This window comes from Rutilus rutilus (genome assembly GCF_951802725.1).
Source record: "Rutilus rutilus genome assembly, chromosome: 25".
NCBI classification, from domain to species: Eukaryota; Metazoa; Chordata; class Actinopteri; order Cypriniformes; family Leuciscidae; genus Rutilus; species Rutilus rutilus.
The window spans coordinates 14,556,848-14,578,364 of NC_140229.1; the positions used below are offsets into that span (position 1 = coordinate 14,556,848).

Consider the following 21,517-nt stretch of genomic DNA (forward strand, 5'->3'; position numbering starts at 1 on the left):
TCAATTCAACATACACTGCCAGATAGAAGTTTGGAATAGTTTGTTTTTGAAAGAAGTCTCTTCTGCTCACCAAGGCTGCATTTATTTGTTTTATAATACAGTAAAAACAGTAAAAAAGTGAAATATTATTAGAATTCAATTGAACTGTTTTCTATTTTAATATATTTTAAATTGTAATTTATTCCTGTGATGCTAAGCTGAATTTTCAGCATCATTACTGCAGTCTCCAGTGTCACATGATCCTTCAAAAAAATCATTCTAATATGCTGATTTGGTGCTCAATTATTATTGGTACTTTACTGTCAATGTTGAAAACTGTTGTTTTTTTTCAGGATTCTTTGATGAATAGAAATTTTGTTTAAAATAGTTTTTTTTTGCAACATAATAATTGTCTTCTGTCACTGTTGATCAATTTAAGTGTATATCTTCATTGCAATCACAAGTTAATTTAGATCAAATGCAGTGCCTGTCAAACTGATAAAAGATTTATGCATGTACAGTAACAATAGTGTTTTCCAATCACATGCACAAATAATAAGCTGTTCATTCGCAGATAAACAAAGACATAATTATTTAAAACATGAAGACTAAAAAAAGGTTCAAATAATGCTTGACAGTTTGCAAAATCTAATCAGCTGATGTCAACAATAAATCTTTTCACGCATGTGTTTCTGCCCAGTCTCTTCCGTGACCTAAGCTGTTTTTCGGAGTTCATTGTTGAGAGAGTTAGTCAAAACCAGATTGTATTCAGAGGATGACCAGCTCTGTGTTTAAGAAATAGCTTGATCAGGATCCCATTAATAGTGACCTTATTAGAGGTTTTATGATGAGGGACATGAAAAATTTGGCAGCGTGAGAAGTACAAATTGTGCTATGCTGATGTGTGCTGATGTGTGGCAGCTGGATTTCACCTGTTATGATGAGCATCCGACTGCAAACTATAAGTCACACACAAACATGTCACACATCTCAAGACGAATGCAGCCATTTAAGGTGAGCAAGGTTACAGAGAGGTGGCGGCTAGTTTTCAAAACATTCATTCTCATGTAATCATGTAGGTCATCATCTATGTAGGTTACAGCGCCACCAAGTGGTTCATATAAGAGTCATTGACAAATAAGGGGGTTCAAAATACTAAAAAGGTATATATTTTAAAACGCATGTGACAAGTTCTTAAAATATATCAAATTAAATTTTGTCTGTAAAAGATCCAGAATAAAAAAATAAGCATCTCTTCCCAGACAGCAACATGTCAGTCCAAATCCTGACCACATCTGGTACATGTGGATTCCACGCGTACCAGATGTGGGCCGGATCTGGGCGACACTATGTTGCTGTCTGGGTTCGACCATTAAGTTCAGGTCACCAAATAGTAAATAGTCTGAAGCAGGCAAATATAATAATTGGATTTCCTTTAAATTGCATATATATTTGTTGCCTAATCTGAGGTTTGAAACACTTTTCTTTGTGGAGCTTGTGTGTAATGACTGTGGGTATTCACAGTTTGAGTGTGGGGAAGGTTTACAACATCACCGTACTTGCATTGTACGTGCAAATCACTCATTAAACAAAAAGTCATACGTGCAAGCTCCACAAGTGCTGTTACAGTGCGGTGAAATATAAACCAACAAAAACAGTAAAAGCTCAGCTTTGGCAGCTGAGGGAAACTTCTGAAACACCTCTAAAGAATGGCAGGTTGTCCTGTTAACAGCCTTCACATGCCAAATTAAGTTAGCTGCTTTACAAAGCTATAGCAGGAATGCATTTACACATGGTTGAGAAGGCCAGCAATTGCATATTGCATCAATAACCATAAAAATATCCCTTTATGTTTTGGATGGTTGTTTGCTTGATTCTATCAGAGAGGTTAATATGAAATGCAGAGCCCCCCTGCTGAGATACTGAAGCACCAGGACCCACCACAACGCTGGAGACAAACTCTCCTCTCGGGTCTGTTACAGACATTCTCATGGCACTTTGAGTGAGAAGCTGTGAGAGTAAGTGTGTCTAGGTGATGGGAATGAAAAAGAAATAGAGTGAGTGGAACAATACAATCTCCGAGTGTATGGAATATGTTTGCACACGTTTTAAAATAATAACCATACTGTTTTAACACGTTATGATTTCTAATGAGTTCTGTTATTGAAAGTTGTTGGAACCATATCAGTGAATCTTCAAGTATGCCTACCAGTGATAAAGAAAGTAGGAGCACAAGTCAGAATGGGACAGAGGAGCCTGGCAGAGAAAACAGTATCTACATGGTTCAACCACTTTAATGGTATGGTAGCTAAATTTTGCTGTCCCAAGGCAAGCGACTCTACAGTCCTGCAGCATTTCAGTGCTTTTGTGGGTGAAGATGGTTGAGGGCCAGAAAAACAAAACAATAGTCCTATGCTTGCTAGAGAAAATAATTGTGTGAAGTCCTTTCAGCTAGGCCTACGTCATTGATAATCACTTACATTCAGGTCACATTTATTGCGTATAATGTTTTGTTCACAATACATATAGTTCTAAAGCAGAACATTTTTACAGAAAATTACATTTTGATATTAGGAATGTCTCTAACGGCAGCTGCAGTGACGCAATAACGATTGGCTCTTTTATTGAGAAATGTCTTGTTCTTTGCTTATAGTGTCTTGCCTGGCCTTATACTGCCACCCTCAGACAAACAGAGGATTTTACTGGTTGCTGGATCTAGTGGTTTTCTTATGTTATGAATGTGGTCTTACTATTATTGTTGTTATCAATAACCATTAAACAGATAGTTTTAAGTAAGCTAAATATTGAAAGAATTCCCACCAAGGTAACACATCAAGACAGACTGAGGAAATGTAGGATAAAACTGAAAAGATTTAAGAAACAGTTCTCAAAATATTTTTTCTTTTCTGTTTTTATATAATGATAATAACATTTATCATCATCTTCTTCTTTTTCTCTGTACGTTTGGTTTTTATTCATCGCCTCCTCTCTTCCCTTCTCATCATGGCTTCCTCCTCGCGCCTGCTGCTTGTTCCACGTCGGCTAAAGGAAGGTCGGCGCCTGTCGTCAGATCCGCAAGGCATTTCGGGCTACTGGAGGCTGATTCGCCCAATAATACAAACAAGCCGCCGGACATGGTGGAATCGGTTGAACATGGGAAAAACCGCCTGCTTATGAATTAACATAAATTCAGCCTCAATGAATGCATGCTTTTATAATTTCCTCACTCTTTTTGAAGTGTCAGTGTTTGATTGCGCGTGAACTGGGATAAAATATTCAGCACGCGTGTCAAATAGCTAATCCTAGAATAGAAAACACAGGTAAGATAACATTTATGTATTGATCTTTATTATTTATGCAGTCATTATCGCAGTAAGCAGACATCGAAATAGCCTTAATGTAGCCTACTGCATGCATTGTTGTGAAATATGACGGCGAAAATTAATGTGGGTTTATTTAGCGATTTCATGGTTCAAGTGTGTTTATCTGTCTTGATGCACGAAAAGCGGTTTCTTTTAAGAAAAGGCCCTTGGGCGACAAGGACCGTCAATTTGACAGTGGATGCTTGAGTCAGCTGACTGTACCTTACACAATGACAATGATGCGTTATGAGAAATAAAATGTTGCACGGTTGAACGAGCCATAAGGTCGATTATATAAATATTCGTAGTAGAACTCTCGTGCTTTTATTGAAATTATGGATTGAAGGTATTGTTTGTTTATCGAGGTGAATGGTGTCGTAGGTAAAATGTCACGAACCAACTGTCAACGTTCACCTGTGCCACCTGTTCGCCCAGGTTGTAGCCCAATAGACAGCAGGCAGATTGAAGATTCGTTCACCACTAGTTTAGACTTAAGTAGACGAATTGTTTTCGTTCATGCCCATGTAGCGTTACTAACAATTCTTTCGTTTGCTTTCATGTTTTATATAGTAGCTGGTTAAGTTTAGCACGAGCCAATAACATTTGAGAGCTGGCTGAGGAGCATATGGTTGGACGTATTGAAGAATCATTCATTTGACAAAATAGAGAGAGAATTGCTTTGTTGTTTATGTGGAAAATGACTGACACTTTTGCAAGCATGAACATTTTATTTAAGGAAAGAATAGTTTTTGTCGACTGACATGGTTGAGTGAATGGTTTAATGATTCTTCATAACACACTTGTAGCCACCTACTGATATAATGCAGAACTGACGACTGAAAGAATAGTTTTACTAAATAAATTAAAAATAATTAAATTCACTGGGATGGATTAAAATCCTCACCACTAGTGTAGACTTGGAATATGTCTTGTTTTGTTTTGTTTTAAAGAGCCTCTTGTTTCCACGCTGGTCCCTTGAGACATATTTTTAGGGAGGTGCTTAAGCAACATCACCTCAGCCTGCTAGCTTGAGTCTGTAACTGTACTTGTTGTCATAGATGCAGCCTTGGTTAGATGGCATGCTGCCTCCGCAAAACCAGTGGAAAATCACAGGAAAAAAGGCCAAAGTCAATGATGTATGTTGTAGTGTTGTCATGGCTGTCAAATTACAGGCCTATCTGTTTTTCTTTCAGATTATTTTGTAGATCCCTGAAGCCATTGCAAAGTTTTCCATAAGTTTACCCTGTCCACGTAGCAAGGTAGAGGAACATAATTAACTAGAACGAACATTTCCTGAAGAAAATGTGAGTGGTGCTTGCAGTGGCAAAATTCGGCACGGTTGCTAGGGTTTTACTAGGCGGTTGCTATGGTGTTCTGGGCGGTTTCTAAGGTATTCTGGGTGGTTGCTAGGGAATTGCTAGGCAGTTGCTTCCACGCATGCATGTATCCATCAGATGAGCTTTAATTGAGAGTCTGCATATTTGACAATAGGTTACTGACCTGTCAACCAAATTGATTCCAGATTGTCCTTCTAAATAATAGCATTTCTTCACTGACTGGATCATTCAAATGTGCAGCTGCACAGTAAGAGAGAATGTAATTCACATCAACAGGTAGCTGGTAAAGCAAGGGTCATACTGCAAGCCACAAATTGAATACTTTTCTCTCGTAATGACATTGCCACAATTTCATTACGCTAAGTAAACGGTGCTTATTTTAATGTCTTCAATAAGGTCACAACATCCACAGTATCCCCTCCTTTCCATTATAGTAAAGGAGCACTTGCACTGGCTCACCGCCATCACAACTGCTCACTGAGTGCAAATTTATTAATGCTAGTTTTCCATTCCTGTGGTTTACAGATAAGACTTGAACCAGTAGCTTTTTTCCCCTACCTAAATTTCATGCTTCAGCACTCAGGAGAATTAAATGGCTTTTATGTGAAGGCAGGCTATGATGTCTCCGCTCAGATCGGCTCTCTGAGCGCCTGTCTAAAGCTGAAGCTTAGACAAACTTGCATGAGTCACATGATTGTTACATAGCTCCCTGCATTCCTATATTTTCCTCTGCCCATTGAGGAGGCTGAGCTTGGGAGCTTTATGAGAGCTAACAATGAAAGCTTGCTTGAGAAGTTGCTCACTCATTGCAGTGAAGCCCCTCCCGCAGGGGTGAGAGGATTGAGCTCTGAAGGAGTAACCAAAGCAAGTATCAATGGAAATATCACAGAGGTACAGAAACTCACAGGGGTTTTTAACCGGGTTAATTGGTTTGAAGTGAAAGATCTAGTCCTTGAACTCCATTGCAGTGCCTTTTATGATAATGACTGGGTTGGGTTCTGTCAGATCTGATAGTACTTTTGAACAGAACATTCCTGTGTAAACTCCTTTCCATGTTGCCACCAAATGTATGTGGAGTATAGAAGGCCTTGAATATTTTAGTTAAAGGGATATTTTGATTGTCATAATTTATTCAGCCTCATGTTTTTTTACGAAAGGATGTGTCATGTAGAATGACGGCCAGCCTTGGTTACCATTCACGTTGACCTTGTAAGTTAGACTGTAATAATAATTTATTCTCTAGTGCTTGTTGTCTGAAGTGAGTTCTGGTCTACATTGTTAATTAGCAGCTGTGAATTCATGAATATATTATTCTGAAATGTCATGGGCTACCATTTGTAATATAATGAAAAGCTCTCTCTGTTTAATTTTCTTATCTTTTTTCCTTATCTCACTCTGTCTTTCAGCAACACTCCCAGTATGGCGGAGAGTATGATGAGTAAAGCAGCCACTATGGAGATTCCTATTAACAGTAATGGGGACTCTAGGAATCTGGCAGAAGATGACAGCCTGGAGCAGGTGAGTGATACATGTGATTCAGCTGCATTGGGCCACATTTTAATAGTGATTTCAATGTCAAAAAGTGGTCCAGTTTACCTGAACCCACCCTAATGATTCAGTTTTTTCCTCTGTTTGCAAAGCTGAATCAAAGTATCAAAGCATCAAAATGTTGGTCACAGCGTTTAGGTTTATATATATATTGTTAGAGTCTGAAATCTAGCTGTCTAACAAGTTTGTTTAGTTTTGTTTTGCCATATCAGCCATGAGAAAAAAACTCAAGGTAGCAGGTGACGCAAACATTGCAGTTAATAATTTTTCAGCTTTTTCTTGGAGATTTGAAATAAGCAGTTACAAATTAAGGTTAAGTAATAGTAATATGCATTTGTTTCGTAAAAATGACTTCATTGGAAGTCTAGCATGCGTCTTCATTGTCTTAGTGTTTCAAGAGTAACAGGTTAATGCAGCCAAGCACAAAGTGTAAATCTCCTTATTGTTCAAACCATTGTAAATAGTGGTAATGTTGTCACAAGACACACCTCTGTAAGACAACTAAACTGTGGCACCGGATCCGGGAGAAGACGTGTTGGGCAAACACAAGCGAGATATTTGCTAAGAGGTTTAATCATTCCTATAGGGAACTAAAGGCTATTTGTTTTAAAAATAGGTATATTTTTATTTTTTTGTCATTCTCATGTTAAGTCCATTTTAAAAAGCTCATCCCAGGAGGACCAAGGCTGATCATGTTCACAGTTGCAATAATGGCAAAGCTAAAGGCAGATGGCACTTTGGCGTTACATTGGGTCTTTAAATAGATCGGTAGCATTGAGCCAGAATGTGAAAACAGACTTTAACAGAGAGAAAGAGTGGCATTTTCTTTTTTGTAATCCTCATCCATTTGTTCACTGATGTTTGGAGTGACAAGGATCTGTTAGCTACCCACTTTATGAAGGGTTTATTCATTGCTGAGGCTGAAATTATGCAAAGTAGTGTAACTCAATGTATTTTTTCTTATTGTCAAGCTTTGAAGTCTGTCATTGTTGTATTAACAGGTGCTAATCGACCCTAAAATATGGATTCCATTGTGTTAGATTATTTTATCATCACTGTTTTCAAGTTTGTTTTTGTTTCACATTGTGCTTCATTTTTGGTTTGTTTTCTTTCTTTTGTCTTTTTGTTGTCATGTTCTTCCCTGATGTCTGTGCAGGCTGCAAAGGTTCAGTGGAGCTTAAGAGAGAAGGTAGGGAGTCCCGCAGCCCTCAGGGTGAGAAGGAACACTGGGAAGGGTGGCAGTGTGTGTGTGTGTGTGTGTTTGCTTGCACGTGTATGTCTTTCCAGCAGAAAATGGTTTTAGTTCTCCCCATAATTTTGTCTCTATAAACGGGATGTTTTTCAAATCACATGCATTATTTTTTTGGCCTCTGTCACTCCATATTAATCGATGTTTGAGGTTAGATACAAATCCAAATTATACAGATTTTGTTTGTTTTGAAAAACATCCTGTTTTGTCCCTTTGTGGTATTAACCAATGGCTAGTGACCTTTTAGTACCTATTAACTCTATACAGTGTGTTCAGTGGATTTTGTATTATAATAATTCATTCTGTTTTGTTATTTAAAGGGGCCACTGCATACAGTACAGAGCGTACTGTATACCAGCATATGTATCCCATGAGCCTGTTTATGTCCTGGCAAAAACAACACATTCATTTGTTATTTGTTTTACAATGGAAATGAATGAAATTGTATATTTTGTCAGTGATATTTTGTTGTATACATTGTCATATACTTGTACATTACATGAGTGTCCATTATATAAATGGACTTTGTTCCTCCCTCGTTAAAATGTATAATTAGTGCTGTCAATCGATAAAATCAAATAAAACGAATTAATTGCACATTTTCTTTGTAATAATCACAATTAATCGCCCTTACATTAAAGTTTTTAACACATTTCACATTCAATTGCCAAATTAATGTAGAAAGAAACAACAAAGTCAGTATATTTTAAATATTTGATCTGACAGGTAGTAAATATAGGCTACAGAAATTTAATAGTTATCAAACACTTCATAGGTTTCACTGCATAAACTATAAATTTAATATAGATACATTTTTATTAAAGCTACAAAAGTTTTTCAGTCAAGAGCAGTGAGTGATTTTTCTCTTTTTCTTTTGTTCTTTGATTTACATTAATGACACAGACAGGAGCAGGTTTATTAGGCTGCTGTCACTTTAAGACCTGCTGCACATGACGTTGATCTGACATGCATCCCAGTTTCATAAATCTTTACCTTCATTTAAGACTGTCCTTATGAGGATCCTTGACAAAATGGGCATTTTGGCATAATTTAGTGTGTTTTTTTGTCTGTACAAGCGCGAAAGAGAACTCAGTGCGGCATGGCGTTTGTTTCTTATTGCGCTTTAATGATTTAAAAGCATTTACATGAAGAAGAGTGATCAAATAACGTAATGCTATCTATATAAAGAAACGGATGCTCCGTTAATTGTATAAAATATTTTTAATGCGTTAAACTGAAAAAAATTATCGAAAACGTTAATGTGTTAATTTTGACAGCCCTAATAATAATACATTTCATTTAACTTTATCCTTTAACTAGTTAAAGGTACAGTATGCAACTTTTGGCCCTCTAGTGATTAAAAAACAAAACTGAATGTATTTTGCGGAAGGACATTGTTTTGGTTGTGCTTCAGCTCTGCGTGACTTTGCGGATGAATATGGTTATCCTACCGCTCATAAAACATTCACTACTAGGCTTAAGAGATATAACCTGGTTAGATGGAAAGGATCTCAAGCTAACTTGCTGAAGATGTTACGGTAGTTTTACCCATTAATAGACACGGTACTTCCTTGAAAATAAATTCCAGCACAGCTTTACAACAACATAATGAAATGACCCTTCACAATAGATAATTCTTTACAATGAACTCTGTCTGTTAGAGAGCTACATATGGCAATTTATCAGTTCAATAAAATATATAGTAATAAAAATGCAATCTCCGTGTCACTTTTACAACATTTCGAATCCCTCAGTTCTGGCCATCTCCAAAAAGCCAGGCCAATGTTGATTCTTGTTTTATTACAAGCTCTGTTGCATTCTCTTTTTGCAAGCAGAAGCTCCTCTGTTCGGTGTTTGTTTAAAATTGTTGATTCCCCAGAGGTTTGAGATTTACCGTGCTCCATGTCGTCAACCTTCCGTGCTAGTTGTGACAACTAACCTATGCCACTCCCACACGAGTTGCTAGTCCGCAATTTCACGCGAAAAACATCCCTCTTGGTCTAAAAGTAAGACAAAACCACTTTTTTGAAGAAGGATTGATGGTGTATTGACTATTTACAACTTTTTTTTTTTTTTTTTTTACAAAAAAAAGTTACGTAGTGCACTTTTAAAGAAAGTTGACTTAATATTGTGATTGTTTAACACAAAAAAACAATTATTTTATTGGATTTGTTGTTTACTTGTAAGAAGGCTCTGTTTTGTAGTTTATGGTCTCAGATAACATGTATGCTTTGGTGTGGGTTGTTGACCGTTTTATAGTCACTAATGTGACTTGTTTCAGATAACTGTTCAGACTGTTTCCTTCCTTGTGCTGTAATTGCCTGGTAAGCTTTGGTGTCAAATTCCTTTACTACAAACAAGGAAACACATGGGTTTTTCAGAGGGTTTGTTTTCACAGGAAGTTACATATGAATTTTGTTATGTCTCACAGACACATGATTCTTATTAATTCTAGGTCCCATGTGATTCTAACCCTAAAATGTTCCTTCTAACAATTAACAACGTTTGCCTATGTTTGTGTGTTTAGCACTTGCACAAATGGTTCACTACATGACAAAATAATTTTTAGGTCGCCAATTTGAATACTTAAGATCTCTTCTTTTCTCTGTTTCCATGTCTGTAGGACTTGCAACAGGTCATGGTATCCGGGCCCAACCTAAATGAAACCAGCATCGTTTCAGGTGGTTATGGAGGTACGACGGAAGGCATCATTCCAACCAGCTCTATCAAAGGTATAAGAAATCCTGTCATTCTTTAACTCTTCACTGTTCTTCACATCTTCTTCCAAAACCCATTTTGCTACTTCTGCAGCGAACACGTAAAATACAGTCTCACCTAGCAATATGCAAAACTGCATAAGAAATTCCAGTATAATTAGGCTGGTTTTAGATTCACTTGACCCCAAACATACATTGACTTTTTTTTTTTTTTAAATTGGTGGTATTTACCATGTTTGAAATGACTTGGCTGACATTTGTACTCTCAGATGCAAATACATACATATTTTTTGTGGAGAAGAAGTTGTAATTGTACAATATGGTTTGCATATTTTCCTTGCTGAGTTTTCCAGTCCTTTCTTTCCTATTGTGCAATCCAAATGAGAGCCAGGGCCTCTGGCATTGGTCATTGTGTGTATAGGTAGTGTGTGAGTCATTCTTAATGGCTTTAAAGTTTGACATTAACCAGAGTGAAAAAGGTCACAGATCCTCAGGTATCCTTTAGTTTTAAGGGGACCTATTATGCTAAATTCACTTTTACATGGTGTTTGAACATAAATGTGTTTAAATTTAATCACTTCTGTTCATCTGGCTTTTATTTTCTCTCTAAGCACATTTAATATTCAACAATATTATTGATCTGCCTGCATTGACAGAATTATATGATAACTGAACTGTGCTGGACAATGACAACACTGTTTTCTCCAGAGCAGCTATATATATATATATATATATATATATAAATATAAGTGAACTAAATTAATAACTTTTTTACAAAATAAATGAACCATCACTGAACTTACTTAAAGGGGTGGTTGATTATGATTTCACTTTTCTAACTTTAGTTAGTGTGTAATGTTGCTGTTTGAGCATAAACAAAATCTGCAAAGTTATGATGCTCAAAGATCAAAGCAAAGGGAGTTATTTTCTTTTAAAAATGTACATAAACCCCGCCCCCGGAACACGATTTATAGATTATCAAGACCGAATATGCTAATCAATGACTAGAAGATAACTACACATAAGCTACATAAATTCATTAACTAACCATTCAGAAATGTTGTCTACATGTTGTCACTTTGACTCCGGTTTGAACATAAAAGGCTAAACATTTTTGACATTTTCAGTGCATGTCTGCGTGAGGTAATCGAAGCTGCTAAGAACGAGCTGTTGAAGCTCCGCCCTCTGTGCCGGGAGCAGCAGCTCATTTGCATTTAAAGGGACAGTTTTTTGTTCACCCTCAAAAAGTGAAAATTTTTTATCATGCTATATACAAATATTAGTGCATTAATAACGCGTTAATGCAAAATCATATTAACGGCACTAATTTATTTAACGCGCGATTAACGCAGCGCGTATTTTCTGTTTGACCCGTGGCCCAACCCCTAGTTGGAGAAATGGAGATACACAGTAGGTGCGTTCCATTAGAGACAAATGGCATTGATTCAATGCGTGACTCACTGAGTTTTGTTTCTCGCGACCGCGAGTTCCTCGCGCTGTGGATGCTGACCAGCGCTGTCGCTGATGCTATTCATGGTAATAAATACCCTTTATTTTAAACGTTAAAAGGATGACAGGACAAATATTTAACTTTCCTTGGACACGGCAACCTTTTCACGAGTATGACTTGACCTCAAAAACAGACGCAGGTAATCGCACACGCTCAGTCGATCTCTCTCATTCACAGTCTGTTTAGGCTTAAGTGCAAATCCACTAAGTCTCTGTACAAATCACCACGATAAAACCATGATAACCACGTCTTATTATCATTATTAACTTATTTAACATTAAAGACACATGCACGAAGTTCAAAACAAGAAGGGTATAGCCTTATGCAAAACGAAAAGACGCGAATATCGCGGTTGCTGCGGTTACTTGAATTCCTCTGCGGTTGGCTTGTCAGTAGCGCGGTATTGCGGTATTGCGGTTATCGCGACAGCCCTAGTGTCAAATAGACATGAACAAGTTCTTTGAAAAACATCTATGACCTTTGAAACATGTCTCATCTTCATGCTCTATGTTGACTATGGTTTCAATAATAAACATACATTTGCATACAGCATCCATATTTATCCATGCCCATGTTGATTAGAGTATTACAAACTTGAAAAGTATTAATTTAAGGTAACATTTAGAACAAATAAAAAAAAGTGTGATTAATCGCGAGTTAACTCATGACAATCATGCGATTAATCACGATTACATTTTTTTAATCGATTGACAACCCTAACAAATATATGTGGGGTATTTTGAGCTAAAACTTCACATACACACTCTGGGGACATCAGAGATTTATTTTACATCTTGTGAAAAGGGTATTATACCACCCCTTTAAGCTGGACAATGACGCTGTTTTCTTCTAGATCTGCTGTACAGCAGAAACAAACTTTGTTGCATTATTTTCCTGTTATCACTGTAAAGCTGTATTGTAAAAAGCGCTATATAAATAAAGGTGACTTGAATTGAATTGGAACGGGCTGCATTTTTTTCCTCTTCTTTCTTCCACGGTTAAGTTTTTTTTTTTTTTTTTTTTTTTTTTTTTTTTACTAGCAGGAACTTTATAATGATGAATCATTTGTCATTTTGTTTCGGAAATCAGTTTTGAAACTTTAATCTGGCTTTAATCTTGCTGACTTTGTTGAGGAAATGTTCTGCTGCAGAATGGCTGGGTGTAAAGTATGTTTGGTAACTTTCAGAACAGTTACTGTCTGATACTCCTAGTCACACTCTGTTTCTGTGTTAATGAACACTAAAAATAAATTATCAGGCATATTGGGGTTTCAAAAAGCAGTTGTTTATTTATGTTTATGTGAAATTTTAGTTTTTGACATAACCGTGTGTGTATTTGACAGTTTAAGTGCAATAAGATGAAAGAGAACTTAGTTTAATACTCATGGGACGTGCCGTCTGACATCTGACATCTGCCGTCTGACATCCAGCTTTCTGTGCGCGTGTGTGCACTCAAAAAACCTATATGGCTTTATATACAGTAGTCAACATTTGAAGTGGATCAAAACCTTTCATCAAAGTTATACATGAATTTTTAACAGTACCAGTTCTTGTCTTAGGACAACTTTGATTAACTTTTTGATCCACTTCAAATGTTAACTACTGTATATTACGAAATGGCTTTAAAACACATGCAGATGCACAACTTTCATGATGAGGACGAACTTCAATATCACGTGAGCGTGACCGCGATAGAGATGATAATCAAAACCAAACAAATGTTTTAGTTTTTGGCGGAGTGTCTGAGGCAAGAGCTGTAAAGGCTCCGCCCTCTTCTGGAATGCGGGGTAGGGAGCAGCATTTAAAGATACATGCACGAAAACAGCATGCTTTTCCTTCCGCTAAAAATGGGCATTTACAACATGGTATAATAAATGATCTGTGGGGTACTTTGAGCTGAAACTTCAGACACATTCTGGGGACAACGGAGACTTCTATTACATCTTGTAAAAAGGGGCATAAAAGGTCCCCTTTAAATGAGTGTCCTCTGTAATGAAAAATGAGGCTAACTTTTGCAAAGTATTCTAACCAAAACGGACTGCTTTTGATTTGATTTGATTTTAATTTAGTTTCATGTATCTAACAAAATGACTTTGTCTGGACAGGATATGTTGTAGATCTGATTGTAAGGTGATCACCTGGGGCCTTAATATCAGTGTAAATTTATTCCCTTCTGATTCAGTGAGGACCTTCTTTCTCTTTTACCCTTTCTCAGGCCCTGCAATCCGTCTTAACACTGACTTTCTAGGCAACAGACGCATTCCAAATGAAGGGCAAGGTCATTCATCCCTCATTCGTACCCGATCTCACTTATTTCTCTTTTTCCACCTTCCCACGATGCCTTGTATAATTGTCCTTTTCTAAGCCATTTTGTCTTTTCCTAGGGCATAGGATGCTGTTCTGCACGAATAAATTTAATCACTTCTGTTTTTCTGGCCTTTATTTTCTCTCCAAGCAGATTGAAACAGGCTGCATTTTTATTTCTCTTCTTTCTACCCTGGGTTAAGGTTGCTTTTTTCTCTGGCAGGAACTTTGTAATGATGAATCTTTTGTCATTTTGCTTCGGAAATTAGTTTTGAAACTTTAATCTTGCTGACTTTGTCGAGGAAATATTAAGAAAAATCTGCTGCAGAATGGCTGGGTGTAAAGTATGTTTGGAAACTTTCTCCTAGTCACACTCTGTTTCTGTGTTAATGAACACTAAAAATAAATTATCAGGCATATTGGGGCTTAAAATAACAGTTGTGTGTTTTTGAGCGAACTGTACATTTTCTCCATCTGTTTGTCCTGAGGCAGCAGATTTAACAAAATATCAGTCATGTGCTTTCTCGTGTTCATTTCATCTCGTTACATTATCACCTTCTCTCTCTCACCCTCCCTTTTTTCCCCTTTCCCATTACTCCATCTTCCTTCACATTCACACACATATGCACTGGCATTATTCTATACACTTCACTCTCATGTGGTGCAATCCATTCCATTGTAAAACGTAATTTTCCCACTTACCTAAATCACTTTTTAACATATCCACCACTCACTCCCTCTTCCCCATAACCATATATACCCCCAACATCCCCTGCTATTCCTGGCCATGACCCCCTCCAGACCTGCGAATGAAGTCCAGGGGTGTTGGCATTGCCCCAAGCCAAATTGCAGCCTGCCGAATAGCCAGCCAATCAGATGACATCCCCTGTATCCCAGGTATCCCAAACGGTGCTGGATCATTTAAGTGCTCTTTGACAACATTTTCCCCCTATTTAGTAAAACACATTCATTTATTCTCTCATCTCATCTGTTTCACATACACCTGATACACTGTCTGTCTGTCTGTCTGTCTGTCTCTCTCTCTGATGCAATTAATGATGGCCACAATATCTGCAAATGTGTAAATTATTGTGGAAGACTAGACATTGTATGTAGACAGTGTATGTGTGTGTAATTGGAGACTTACTGTAAGCATTTTCTGTGTATCAGGGTCCAACATGCATCACACCAGTAGCAATTCCTCCATGACAGCAGAAGAGGCCACAAGAGGCATTGCTGTGGAGAAATTTGACATCGTGAAGAAATGGGGCCTGAACACATACAAGGCTTGTCAATTAACTTTTTATTTTTTTCTATTTAGATGTTATGTGCTGTTAGCCACTCCAATTTTGAAGCCTTTTGTATTTATGGTTCTCTCCCTTAGTGCACCAAACAGATGATCTCTGAGAGGTTTGGCCGAGGCTCACGTACTGTGGATTTGGAGCTGGAGGCTCAGATCGAGGTTCTGCGGGAAACCAAACGGAAGTACGAGAGTGTGCTGCATTTAGCGCGAGCGCTAACCAACCACTTTTACAGCATGGTGCAGACGCAGCACGCCCTTGGAGACACTTTTGCCGACCTCAGTCAGAAGTCTCCAGAACTCCGGGTGAGACGGCACGGTCATCTTAAGATTTACGATATTTGTTGTGCCTGCCATGCAAAATTATGGGACTGGTGTAAATACATGTATTTGTATTTTCAAACTGTCATTGTTAAAAATAACTAGTGCTTACAGACAGAAAAAACTATGTCATCAAGAACACAGTTTACTTTAGATTTTGTGTTTTGCTACTTCTACACCAGACCAGTCAAGAATGTCTCTAACATTGCTGGATGGATTGTCTAAGACTAGTTAAACAATTGAGCAGTCAACACTCTACAGACATACTGCAAAAAAAAAAAAAATATATATATCTCTATCTCACCATTGGCCATATACAGTGAGGAAAATAAGTATTTGAACACCCTGCTATTTTGCAAGTTCTCCCACTTGGAAATCATGGAGGGGTCTGAAATTGTCATCGTAGGTGCATGTCCACTGTGAGAGACATAATCAAAAAAAAAAAATCCAGAAATCACAATATATGATTTTTTAACTATTTATTTGTATGATACAGCTGCAAATAAGTATTTGAACACCTGTCTATCAGCTAGAATTCTGACCCTCAAAGACCTGTTAGTCTGCCTTTAAAATGTCCACCTCCACTCCATTTATTATCCTATATTAGATGCACCTGTTTGAGGTCGTTAGCTGCATAAAGACACCTGTCCACCCCATACAATCAGTAAAAATCCAACTACTAACATGGCCAAGACCAAAGAGCTGTCCAAAGACACTAGAGACAAAATTGTACACCTCCACAAGGCTGGAAAGGGCTACGGGGAAATTGCCAAGCAGCTTGGTGAAAAAAGGTCCACTGTTGGAGCAATCATTAGAAAATGGAAGAAGCTAAACATGACTGTCAATCTCCCTCGGACTGGGGCTCCATGCAAGATCTCACCTCGTGGGGTCTCAATGATCCTAAGAAAGGTGAGAAATCAGCCCAGAACTACACGGGAGGAGCTGGTCAATGACCTGAAAAGAGCTGGGACCACCGTTTCCAAGGTTACTGTTGGTAATACACTAAGACGTCATGGTTTGAAAATCATGCATGGCACGGAAGGTTCCCCTGCTTAAACCAGCACATGTCAAGGCCCGTCTTAAGTTTGCCAATGACCATTTGGATGATCCAGAGGAGTCATGGGAGAAAGTCATGTGGTCAGATGAGACCAAAATAGAACTTTTTGGTCATAATTCCACTAAACGTGTTTGGAGGAAGAAGAATGATGAGTAACATCCCAAGAACACCATCCCTACTGTCAAGCATGGGGGTGGTAGCATCATGCTTTGGGGGTGTTTTTCTGCACATGGGACAGGGCGACTGCACTGTATTAAGGAGAGGATGACCGGGGTCATGTATTGCGAGATTTTGGGGAACAACCTCCTTCCCTCAGTTAGAGCATTGAAGATGGGTCGAGGCTGGGTCTTCCAACATGACAATGACCCGAAGCACACAGCCAGGATAACCAAGGAGTGGCTCTGTAAGAAGCATATCAAGGTTCTGGCGTGGCCTAGCCAGTCTCCAGACCTAAACCCAATAGAGAATATTTGGCGGGAGCTCAAACTCAGTGTTTCTCAGCGACAGCCCAGAAACCTGACTGATCTAGAGAAGATCTGTGTGGAGGAGTGGGCCAAAATCCCTCCTGCAGTGTGTGCAAACCTGGTGAAAAACTACAGGAAACATTTGACCTCTGTAATTGCAAACAAAGGCTACTGTACCAAATATTAACATTGATTTTTTTTTCAGGTGTTCAAATACTTATTTGCAGCTGTATCATACAAATAAATAGTTAAAAAATCATACATTGTGATTTCTGGATTTTTTTTTTTTGATTATGTCTCTCACAGTGGACATGCACCTACGATGACAATTTCAGACCCCTCCATGATTTCCAAGTGGGAGAACTTGCAAAATAGCAGGGTGTTCAAATACTTATTTTCCTCACTGTATATACCTAAGATACATCCATATGTGACGTCATTTGAAAGCAAAGCAACTAAACTTGCATAATAAAATGTAGCAATGTCATATTAAACAGAACTTTCAGAATTAGGGTGGTTGAGACATCAATATATGTTTTAGTATTTTGTCATTTTTATTAGTTATTTATCTTTATTTTTTACTTCAGTTTACAACAATTTTAGTGCTTCAACTTCAACTTATTTGCCAAGCCAACATGTCTAATTTTCACAAAGTTTTTATCTAAAATTTATATTTTATGTTATTGTAGCTTCACTTCAATTAAAATGTTTTTAATAATTGTTAATTTTAGTTAAAATAACAACACTGCAATAGAGTCACACTCACAATAGTCTACTGTTTACACACAGGATGAGTTTGGATACAATGCAGAAACACAGAAGTTGTTGTGCAAGAATGGAGAGACTCTGCTCGGTGCCATCAACTTCTTTGTGTCCAGTATCAACACACTGGTGAACAAAACGATGGAAGACACACTGATGACTATCAAGATGTATGAGAATGCCAGGTAAAAGTTACTTCAGCAAAAAAAAAAAAAATCTTTAAGGTGCTTAAAGTGATTCAATTCTCTGCAATATGAAATGGCACTGGGCAGTACTTTCTGTCAGGACTTCAAGCACTTAAATTGTTTTAAGTTAATAAGCCTCTGATACAACTGGACGTTGAGAGGGTCAGTATACGTTAGAGTTGTCTGGGTTAGTATTGAATATTGCTGCACGTGCAGAAGAGATGGTATTGAATGAACACCAACAGGCACTGACGCTGGCTGGCCCTCTCACTCAGTCTTTTGATTGAAAGATAAAAAGGAAGAAGCATATCCTCTATCACAGTTATTTGCAAAAACATACAGAGATCAGCAGCTTTTGTTTCTGCTGCGACAGCCGCAAGACTACGCGAACGCAATGAGTGTGAGTTAGAAATCAGGAATGGCGAGAGAACATTGTGCTTGGTACGTTTTTCGTCTTCAGCCGACAAAGTTTAAATCCCATCTGGCTAGCGCGCTTCCCATAATGTTTGCGCGTTAGGTCAGTAGGCGATCTTTTGTGGCTGTTTGAACACATTCAACTACATGAGTGTTTACACTACGAAAGCAATCTGGTCGAATGCGTTTTCGACCAGCTCTGGAAGTGGTCGAAAGTGGACAAGCTCAAAATGTTTTAGACCCCGTTTACACCTGTATTTAGCGTCGTCCACTTGTGATCCGATCGACCAAAACACATCTTAATACCAAGTGTAAACAGATCTCACCATAAATAACTTTCAACTTTGGCCATCACATTGTATAAAAAGTATTAAATGTTGTATGTGCCATTTTTTTTTTAATGATTTTTCTCTGATGTCCTGTAGGCTAGAATTTGATGCGTACAGAGCAGATCTAGAGGAGCTGAACTTGGGCCCGCGGGATGCTGTTACCATGGCTCGTATCGAAGCTGCTCAGCAGCAGTACCAGATCCACAAGGACAAATATGAACGTCTTCGCAATGATGTCACCATCAAGCTCAAGTTCCTGGAAGAAAATAAGGTGCATGACCACCCACATAACTTCCTCTTTAAGCCACTTAAAGGGATAGTTCACCCAAAAATGAAAATGAACCCATGATTTACTCACCCTCAAGTCATCCTAGATGTATGTGACTTTCTTCTTTCAGACAAATACAATCTGAGATTTATTAAAAAATGTCCTGGCTCTTCCAAGCTTTATAATGGCAGTGAAGGGGTGTTGATATTTTGAAGTCCAAAAAAGTGCATTCATCCATCATAAAGGTACACCACACGGCTCCACACGGTAAATCAATAAGTACGGCCGTCTGTCGGAAACTTATTTTAGTTTATAAAGTTTTAAATATGGATATTTTTCTTACACAAACGCATCACTTCTCTTCAGAAGGCCTTTATTAACCCCCTGAGCCGTGTTGAGTACCTTTATGATGGATGAATGCACTTTTTTGGGCTTCAAAATATCAACACCCATTCACTGCCATTATAAAGCTTAGAAGAGCCAGGATATTTTTTAATAAGAAAGTCATATACACCTAGGATGGCTTGAGGGTGAGTAAATCATGGGGTCATTTAATTTTTTTGGTAAACTATCCCTTTAAGCAGCCCTTGATCTATCTGTTGTCTCTGTCATCTAACATGGTGTGTTTGTGTATCTATCTCACAGGTAAAAGTGATGCACAAGCAACTTCTGCTGTTCCATAATGCCATCTCTGCCTACTTTGCTGGAAACCAGCAGCAGTTGGAACAGACCCTCAAGCAGTTCAACATTAAACTCAAACCACCAGGGGCCGACAAACCGTCTTGGCTGGAAGAACAGTGAAAGTGCCCATTCACCCCTGATTTCATGATATATGTCTTTAGCCAATCAGAGAAACACAGTAGGACCACAAGAGACCAGCAATCTGAGATGCTAGCAGAGGTGGGGCTACAACAGAGCCTCTTTCCACTAACTCTCTCTATAATTCTCTTCCTTGATTCTTCTCCTCCTATTCTTGCTCTGAGACTGTCAAGTGTCTGAATAGTCACCTCTGGTATGTAACCAGTCCCAAAGTGTCCAATCAAATGTCAAAGGTAAAGCTTCATCCCTGTAAATATCATTAAACCGACTGAAACAATCCTTCTGATATGTCAGTCAGAACAACGGTTTTTTTTTTTTTTTAAGACTATTCTCAATATTACTCAGTCGTCACACACACTTTCTCTCTGTCAGTGAACACATTTTCCTTTTGATTTTCTGTGAAAAGTGTTTTATTTTGTCCCTACAATCTTTTTTTCTGTATTGTAGATTTGGTATTGTAGCTGATGGGGGATTCCTATCATTCCTTTCACAGAGCTTTCAGTGTTCAGTGTTGGTGGGTCTAACTAAAATTTATTTTATTTGGATAAAATCCAGATATGAGTTTATCTGATATTAGTATTGCATCCTTGTATGTTTACTAGGCCATGAGAGTACTGTTGAATCAATGTTGGTCCAGTTGTCTCTCTTTGAAATACATGAAATATTATATTTAAAATGAGCTGCTCATTTTAAGCTATTTTGCCTCAAATTAATAATTCTTTGACATATGTTATGGATTGAATTTCAGCAGATGTGGGTGCCGTTTCCTGCACATTTTAACAAAGCCCAGAATGGAAGATGAATCTAAATATCACTGTCTCTTGTCTTGTCAATATTACATTTGCTTTACAGCTTTGAATAGTTTATAACATGATTATTTTCTTGAAGGGAGAGGAGTGTCATTTTTATTTTATTTTGACAATTATAGTTTATTGTAGTATTATGTACCAATGCAGAATACTGTATATTTATAGGTTTGTTACAATCATTTTAAGTTAATAATCAGCAGTTAATCAAGGAAGCGTATGTATGAATTGTATAATGATTGATTTAACATGGGCCAGTGATTAATGCCCACTATTATCTGCCTCTGTATCTAATGAAATGTGCACTAGAGTTTATGTACTGAGTTGTGTTCTGTTAGAATCAGCAAAGCCCTAATATTCTCCTATTATGCATTCAAATGCCACCTTAGAAATTGGTTCTGATGCACCCAGTTTATTAAAGCCTTTATTTGCCTTTTTTTTAGCAAAACAAAATATTTGTTTTCCCCAATGAAAGATTTATATACTGATTAATATCATAGTAGCATTTTTTGCTTTATGTCATAGTACTACTAATATATTATTTCTTTAACCCTCAATGTTCACAGGAAATGTACAAAATCAAATATATTTTAAAAAATTAATATTTCAAAATAATTGCTTTTTTTATTTGTGATGTGTTGGTATAATCAGATGAGTCTTACTGGGTTTTCACTACATCCTTTTTCACCTAAAATATCTACAGTATGCGATAGCCTTGATGCAGTGATAATGGGGTTTAAATGCAGACTGTCAGATTAGTTTATGTCAGTCTAGTTTCGTTTTTTAT

General features: G+C 37.7%; 1 protein-coding gene across 7 annotated transcripts; it reads left to right on the forward strand.

The window, feature by feature from the left end:
* Positions 1 to 3,051: 3,051 nt before the first annotated feature.
* arfip2b (ADP-ribosylation factor interacting protein 2b) lies at positions 3,052 to 20,730 on the forward strand. 7 transcript variants are annotated; one of them, XM_084399772.1, is made up of 11 exons: positions 3,052 to 3,299; positions 6,085 to 6,196; positions 7,383 to 7,439; positions 10,099 to 10,207; positions 13,917 to 13,979; positions 14,807 to 14,893; positions 15,176 to 15,291; positions 15,390 to 15,611; positions 17,937 to 18,094; positions 18,934 to 19,108; positions 19,751 to 20,719. In XM_084399772.1, exons 2-11 carry the CDS (start codon positions 6,098 to 6,100, stop codon positions 19,904 to 19,906), a joined length of 1,242 nt encoding a protein of 413 aa, XP_084255898.1. In that variant the 5' UTR covers positions 3,052 to 3,299; positions 6,085 to 6,097; the 3' UTR covers positions 19,907 to 20,719. The 7 variants fall into 7 exon arrangements, with proteins under 7 accessions (XP_084255898.1, XP_084255892.1, XP_084255893.1 ...); XM_084399766.1 differs by lacking the exon at positions 14,807 to 14,893 and having other exon boundaries at positions 19,751 to 20,730; XM_084399767.1 differs by lacking the exon at positions 14,807 to 14,893 and having other exon boundaries at positions 7,383 to 7,415.
* Positions 20,731 to 21,517: the final 787 nt, after the last annotated feature.